At 39.1% G+C, this 8,484-nt stretch overlaps 1 protein-coding gene across 1 annotated transcript; it reads left to right on the forward strand.

Annotated features, from left to right (window-relative positions):
- Positions 1-2,269: 2,269 nt before the first annotated feature.
- Positions 2,270-2,752, forward strand: LOC149803473 (uncharacterized). Its single transcript, XM_089953932.1, has one exon. The coding sequence runs from the start codon at positions 2,270-2,272 to the stop codon at positions 2,750-2,752; it is 483 nt and encodes a 160-aa protein (XP_089810058.1).
- The last annotated feature ends 5,732 nt before the right edge of the window (positions 2,753-8,484 follow it).

Raw genomic sequence — 8,484 nt, forward strand, 5'->3', positions numbered from 1 at the left:
TATACAATTATCAACATTTTTATCATGTTTATATAAAGGTTAGCAATAAACGGACATTTTCTTAATTATTCATCAGTATATCTTACCAAATTACTGGCGTTATTTTCAATTTAGATTGAATTATTTAATGTTCTTAATAACAATTTTTATCAACTTGATGATAACAGTAATTTATTAAAATTATAAATTAAACTTATAGGACATTTTTCAAGATTTAGATTCACAACCAGTTATACAACTCACATGAACCTATTGGCAGTGAACAAGAGGTTACTTAATTTTGTGCTTTAATTTTAACAGCTTCTTCAAACTGGCATATAAAAATTAAGATTCTTCATTTTTTTAATCAAGGACATGCATTTTTTTCAAGTAAAATATTTATTTATAGTTTCATTGTCAATATATTGCTGCCGAATAATTAAAAACTCCCCTCATCAACTTCCTCCGTCGTCATGACACTTGCACAACTGACGCACTTTTTGAAGGAAAGACAAATAAAGGCTTGAAAAATAAATGTATTGAGAATACAGATGTCTTTGAGGTTTCTGGACTACATCAAACAGGATCAACGGGATGAATATAACTTGTGGAAAAAAGATAAATCAATTACCCTGGATACGAATTTTTCATTGCAATCATTCTAGTTTATTTTTATCATTAACATTTCTGCACAGAAACTGTCAAAGATAAGTGACCGCTCTGACGCTTTTATTTCCATTTAGGAAAACATCTCTGACTTACACCGATTTCCATATATTATCTGGACTTTCAAGGTCAAAAGGACAGAAGAGCTAAATATAGAAGTTTCTTATTATTAGAAATTCAGACTATTCTTAGTAACAATGAGTAGTCATAATGCCAAAGTTTCTGATATGATTAAATAAAACAGACTATAGACGAAATCCCTCGAAGCCTAAACTAACGTGAAACGGAAATGATGCAAATTTCAAAAGTTCCATTTTTTTTTTTTTCTTCTTCAAAACTGATCACTTCTATTTCGGCTTTATAGAATTGCTGACTACATGCACTATTTTCTTACCTCCTAAATTGAAGAGCTTGACAATGTGCAAAAATGTACACATTCGACATTGAAGATTTGATAACTGAAGTGTTCCATTAATTATCGGCTATTTTCCGTTTTTCATCATAAAAAACATGCTAACACAGCGTTTATGATTTTTTTTACTTATTTTGAATTACAATCAGGACATATATTAGACTGAGCTTAGCAAATCATGAAAACAAAGTAATGGGGCTAAGTGTTTCGAGCTACTTTGTTACTGTTAACATGCAGACGTGTCCTTTGAATTAGTTGGCGCAGAGATAAAATAAAAATGAAATTGCCTGATAGCAGATGCACTTAGTGGCGATGGTGTAGTACGGGAAATGAGGTGTCCATATTATTAGATGATGGTGGTATCTGGAAAGCGGACAACCCAAACAGCCAGGAAATCATCAAACAAATCCAACTCATCCTAGATAAGATAGGAACCTGGGCTGACAATTGGGGCTTCAAAATATCCAAAACCAAAACTGTAGGAATGCTTTTTTCCCCCAAAAATAAGCGTACCGTAACATACCCTAAACTATATCTACAAAAAACACCAATAAACTTTGTTAAAAATACATACTTCCTAGGAATGTTGCTGGATGAACAATTAACCTGGCAGTCTCATATTACCAACATCATTCAGAGATGCAATAAAGATCTAAATCTGCTTAAAAACATAAAGGGAATAACATGGGGAGCAGACCAACAAAGCATGTTAATGTTATATAGGTCACTAATTAGATCCAAACTAGACTATGGCTGCCAGATATATGCATCGGCAAACACAAAATTACTTCACAAATTTAACAACATACAGTACGAAGCACTAAGGCTCTGCACAGGAACACTTCCAAACATAGCCTTAGAAGAACAACAAATCCTTACAGGGTACTTACCCCTATGCCTAAGAAGGGAGGAGCAGACCCTTAGGTATGCCACCAGGAACTCCATACACATGGATAACAACCCCACCAAAACTACAATCACCAAATGCCGAATAACATTTAGGCCAAAACTTGTCCCAAACCCACCGGCAGCCAATAAGGTACATACTCTCCGTACCGAATTAGGACAATGGGGAATACAAGCTGAACAACATCAATTAATTGACACGACGCCATGGAAAAATAGGACTCCAGACATCAACCTGACAGCACAAAAAATTAGATCCAAAAGCGAAAACCCAATAGGACTCTTAGCGGAAGTAAAAAAATCATAATGGAAGAGTACCCGACCCATGTAAAAATCTACACAGATGGCTCCAAATCACAAGAGTTAAAAAGAACGGGAGCAGCTGTGGTTATCCCAGAATATAACATCGAAATTGCTGAAAGACTCCCAGACGACTGCTCAATCTACACAGCTGAATTCTGGGCCATAAATGAGGCACTAAAATGGATTACAACTTCAACCACAAAACGACATGTAATCATCACCGACTCCCTCAATGTACTTAAATCACTGGAATCTGGTCTTTCCAAAAGTAGAGCAAATCTTGTGGAAACAGCGCTGCAAACAATAAGGAAAATAGAAGCCAAACAACAGGAACTAACATTCCTGTGGGCACCCTCACACATTAACCTACCAGGAAATGATAAAGCAGACCTAAGTGCAAAATCCAGCCTCACAAAAAATACCAATTTGGCCATGCAATATAGCGTAACAGAAATTTACAGCCAAATAACAAAAAATCAATCATAAATGGCAACAAACATGGGACAACAGCATCAAGGGCAGACACCTACACCAATGGCAAAAAAAGGTGGATAGACATACTACAATACCTAGGACACTACAAAGCCCAGATATCAGACTCATAAATAGAATAAGAACCGCTAAAACCCTGCTTAAGGGAAGCTTTGGAAGACATCTCAACAAAGGACTTGACAACCATACCCACTGTCCCCATTGCACCAGTATAGAGACCCTGGAACATGTCTTTAATCAGTGCACCTATTACCATTCGCACAGAATGGAATTTCAAAAACAACAAAAGAAAATCAGATCCCCCTATAAATATCCAGACTTCCTAAATCCCAAAACAAACAGCAACAAAGACCTAACATATAAAAACATAATATCATACTTAAAACAAATAAACAAGTATGACAAGATATGACCCAAGGAGTTGAAAGCATTAATTGTTAGCTTAAAAGCCTACTCAAGGTCCAAAATAGGACAACACAAAGTATAGGTTATTAAACAAACATTAATAAATTGAACATGCACCTTTGAGAAGTCCCCAGGACCTGATTATTCAGCAAAGGTGCCTACATACTAGATATAAAAAAGAGAAGTATACTTAACTTTAAAAACAAAATAAATAAAAAAAAATAAAAATAATAATATTAAAACAAAATAAAAATAAAAAAGGGAAAACATTTCTTAAGAAAATGGGGAGACAGCCACCTTTGATAAGTCCACCCGGACCTGAATATTCAGCAAAGGTACCTGCACCCATAAATCTAAAATACACGCATGTTCCTGTCTTCCCTTCTCTACCCTCCAAACTTTCTCAAATGCATGTCTATATTCTAACCATAACATCCAAGGTCTGACAACAAGAACAGAACGCATATTAACTCCCTAAATTTAGATATATAAGGTGAAATAAGTCCAGTCATCAGGACCCTCTGCATAAGGCGGAACAAAACCAAAGTCACAACAAAACCTTTCATTAATAACGCATTACACAGGGAGCACAGCACTTTCTTCAGACCAAGTGCTGATAACTTTATTTATTAGAAGAAAAAAAAAGAAGAAAAAAAATTAGAAAAAACAAAAAATAAGTTATAACATAGGGCTTGAGGCACAATGATAATTAAGATGATGGTGTGTGGCAGTTGAGTAGAAGAGGACTCCAGCAAGAAAGACCAGTAACCCACAACAACGATGACAGAAAGAAGACAGATATCTGTCAATTGCCTCAAAAGAAGCTCTCACTCTGGCTATTGGAGAGCTCTTCAGATATACCAATTATTTGGCCCTAATTCAATATGATCATTTTTGGACACCGCCATCAAAATTCAAAACTTAAAATTACAATACAAGAACTGAAAGTATCGGGTGACAAACACCTAACTGATTGGCATCATATTCTTAATTTGTATTATATACATATATGAAAGTACACTCTGTACACAAACAAAAAGAAAGCAAAACTGCTACAGGTTAAAAATAAACAAAATTTAACAACTACTAAGATTAGGTTAATTGCAGTGGCTAACACGACATTGGTATATTTAACGTCCATTAGTACAACTGGACTCAATTTGAACAATAGGCTTTGGCGTTTCTAACAACATGGACCTGTGACGTCGGGCTCCTCCTGGACTCGTGTCTTCCCTCCCTTGCCACGGACAGACATTGTAATTAAGTAATGCGGTCATCGCATATAAACACGGGGATGTAGTGGCTCCATTCCTACAAACCCGACTAAATAAATAGCCTGGTCATCAGGCATTAACAAGACGCAAAAGTACTAGTTTACGTAAGCGTCTGTAATTTTATATTCATTCGTTCATATTATTAGGGCAGTTGATGGTCTAACGTAAATTACATTAATTAAAACAAAAATACAAGAAGCCATTTAACAACTTTAAGTTAAACAGAAGTAAAACTTATACCCCCCCGCCAAAAAATAATGTAATAGCATTTTAGTTTTATATTAGCCGGACATTAATATGATGTTGTGCACTTTATGGTATCATAATTTCGACGATGCCAACACCTTTCAAATGAGTGAGATGGAAACAGCTGCAAAGGACGCAGTTTTTTTTTTTGGGGGGGGGGGGGCACTGTTTCCTCAGACTGATACCTACAAATTTTCTGTATCGATACGATCTACTTACTGAACAGGCTGAGACTTTAAAACAACATAAAAATCTTTGAGACATCTTCCTTTAAACAAATTTCAAATGAGAAAATAAGGTTAGTAAGAGTAACTATCTCATACCCAAGAACCTTCCCTCCAATAACCTTCCCCTACGCTTTGGCCCCTCGGGCATCGCATTCTGGCCCTTTGGGCCATCATCGTCGCCCCGAGAGCTATTTATTATTAGTACGCCACTGCTTGCATGCAATGAAAAGACCGGGTACGTTCCAGTTTTCCTGCGGTCACTCTCTGCACCATCGCCACTCAAGTCACATTAGAACGTTTTAAGTTTGGCGGTCACGTGGTGTGTGCATCCAATGGCAAGCCATGCTACGTCTGCAACCGTTAGCAATAGTAAATGGTACTACCTGTGACTGTTGACACAGAGAGGACAGCTACAACCGCTGACCATGGAAAGTCCTTACTGGTGTATCAAGCAACCGTGTACACCAACAAGTAGATCTCCACTTTATCTGACATTACTGGTAGCAGAGATCAACCGTTCTAAATGAAACTTGCGATCACTTCTATCGGCGACTGGTTAGTAATTAATAAATTTATTTCAACTGACCTTTGTTCGCGGATGGTTAGTAAAATACCCTTTTTTACCCATGGCATTAAATCGTTCAAAACGTGCGAGAAGTGCATCCAAGAACCTATCTTTAGTCATTGCCCTCACTTCAGCAAGATTCCTGGAGGAAGTGAAAAAATCTTTCGGGGACGGAACACTCTAGCCGATTTCGCCCAATGGATCTTAGACCCCATCGACGAGACGTGGAGCCAAGAGGACATCGAAAGTTACGGAGATTGTCATCGCCATGTCACGGTAATGTCTCACAATTTCTCGGGATACGATATACAGTTTCTTTTGAGATACTATACGGAACAAAGTAGCGAACGTACTAAAGTGACTTTGAACGGAGCTAAAATTATTTCCATGCAAGTGGGACAAGTACAGTTTAAGGATTCGATCAGTTACGTGGCCATGTCGTTGATTCAAATGCATAAAACGTTTGGAATGACAGAAATGGCCAAAGGCTACTTTCTGCACTTTTTCAATACCGAAACCAATCAACACGCCGTTCTACCCCATTTGCCTGAGGCTCACTACTACGACCCGACAACATGCGTACCGAACAACGAGAAGCTTTCTACCCTTGGTACTAGACTCACACCTTGGACCCCTTCGACTTCCCCGAAGAAATGCAAAGGTATTGTCGTTCAGACGTGGACATTCTACGGTGTTGCTGTGGAAAATTTCAAGAATTATTCCTGGAGCACGGAGGGATCGATCCTTTGAAAGAATCCTGCACCATTGCTAAAGCGTATTCCCTGGATGTCATTAGCCCTCACACGACGAATTTTATCAAAGGTCAATACTTAGTCAAAGCCCTACGCTAGCTACATTACTTGTGTGACAAGGAAGACAAATGGTGCCAGCACGCCCGAAACGGAGGAGGCGAAAAGACGATCGGAAGGCATTCGGTGGATGGCTGGGACCTAGAAAACACTCAGATCGTGCAAGAGTTTAACGGGTGATTATTTCACGGATGTTACCTCTGCTACCTTCAACGTGACACCAAAAGTCAGTTTTTACAACGTACCCTGGAAGACATGTACCAGGCCACTTGTCATCGTCGCTTGAAGTTAGAACAGCAAGGATACCAAGTGGTGGAAATGTGGGAACACGAGTACGATCACCGTTTGAAAACCGATCCCGAGTTGAAAAGCATTCTGAAAAGTTACAAGTTGGTGGACCCTCTGAACCCACGGGACCTGTTTGCTGTACCAAGCCGACGACGAAAAAAGAGAAGAAATCAAAATAGTTGGACGTGTGTTCGCTCTATCCTTACGTGTGCAAATATTGCCGCTTTCAGCAGGGCACCCGCAATTTCTGATGGAACACATTGACGTAAACAACATTCGACAATATGAAGGATTGATCAAGTGCAAAGTCTTGCCACCCACGGACTTATATCATCCCGTTTTACATTACCATTGCCGAGGAAAACTGATGTTTCCCTTGTGCTGTACTTGTGCCGAAACGTGCAACCAAGACCGACATTGTCAGCACACCCAGGAAGAACACGCCTTGACGGGAACGTGGGTCAGCGCAGAATTGTTTAAAGCTCTGGATCTGGGATACCAATTGTTAGACGTGCATGAAATTACCACTTTCCCAAGACAATTCAGTACCACAAGGGTGACCCAGTGACAGTTCCATGGAGGTTCCATGGAGGTGTTTCCCAACAATAATTTAGTTGTTACACGGCCAAATTACAGCCATCCAATTGGATCAAGAAGCCCATTGGGAAGTAGCCTTGGTGGAATTGATTCATCCTACACAAGTCCTAAATGTCCTTCTAGATCAAAACATTTTTGAGGTAAAAATCTTCTGTCAGCAAATGCAAGAATTCTTGGTAGAAAATAAACCTATAGATGTCAGTAAGAGCAATGATCTTTCACATCAGGCCTATAACTTGATGATTCGTCCAGGCTATTATTTTAGTGGCCAACATTTGCTGGACGCAATTAATACCAAATTCAAGGCAGCGTTTGGCAAAGACTTAGACAAAGTCAGAAAAAGTGTCACAATCGATTAGTATAAAGTGGCTCGTCGCCTGCTGATGAAATTTCAGGATGGAAAAACGATAAGTATTAAATTTTGTCCTCAATTGTTTGACATTTTGGGTGGGGACATGCAGATGAGGAAGAAAGTAGAGGAAAAAGGCGAATTAGCAATCGTTTACGACAATCCGAATTTTGGAAAGTGATTTCGCTCCACGGTAGAACTGAACGAAGGACTCAATTTGATGTTTGTGTATTCCGATGTGGTGGAGTATAACGTGGTGGGACACACCTCCGTGCCGTTACTGCGTGTCATTCCTTTCAAAGTAGATTCTGCCACGAATGCTGACAAGGAAAGTGGAAACACCTATCACGTTCACCTCGAATTTATACATCCCCACTATTTGCCCATCAGTAAGACGTATTTTGACACTGTCAACATTGCTATAAAAGGAGATCTGGGACAAAATATTCCATTTACTAAAGGGAAAGTCAAGGTGAAAATTCCATTTCGAAAAACGATTCCCTAACGACTCGTAAGTCATGTATCCAGTGTACCGAGGCGTCGCTCGACAACGGTTTAGGAGATATGTTAAAATCGGCCTTTCGTTAGGTGGCCTCTGTGTTGAAACCAATGGTGACACGAGGATTGCACGCTTTGAAAGATGCTGCGTTGACACAAGGCAAAGAAATTCTCCAAAATGTCATCATCGACAAACAAAACCCTAAAGAAGCTTTCCTGAGAGCAGGTAAAAATGTCTTGCTCAAAACAGGTAAAGACATTTTGGCCGACGAGAAAGGCCTATAAATGCCATGGACGCTGCCGAGTCAGGCATTCCTGCTTCCCTAGTGCCACAGCAAGGACAAGGCAGAAAGATACGACGACGAAAGCTCCCCTTCACAAGCCTTCATACTCATAAAGCTTTGAAAGACTCAGAAAAGAAGAACAGTCCGGGACTTAGGCGTTTTTAATTATTAAATCATAGAGATA

This window comes from Sinohyriopsis cumingii, chromosome 3 (genome assembly GCF_028554795.1).
Source record: "Sinohyriopsis cumingii isolate HCF-2022 chromosome 3, ASM2855479v2, whole genome shotgun sequence".
Taxonomy (NCBI): domain Eukaryota; kingdom Metazoa; phylum Mollusca; class Bivalvia; order Unionida; family Unionidae; genus Sinohyriopsis; species Sinohyriopsis cumingii.

Excerpts from the sequence above, each read along its gene's own strand:
- LOC149803473 (XM_089953932.1), top strand. The coding sequence starts at position 2,270 with ATGGAAGAGTACCCGACCCATGTAAAAATCTACACAGATGGCTCCAAA.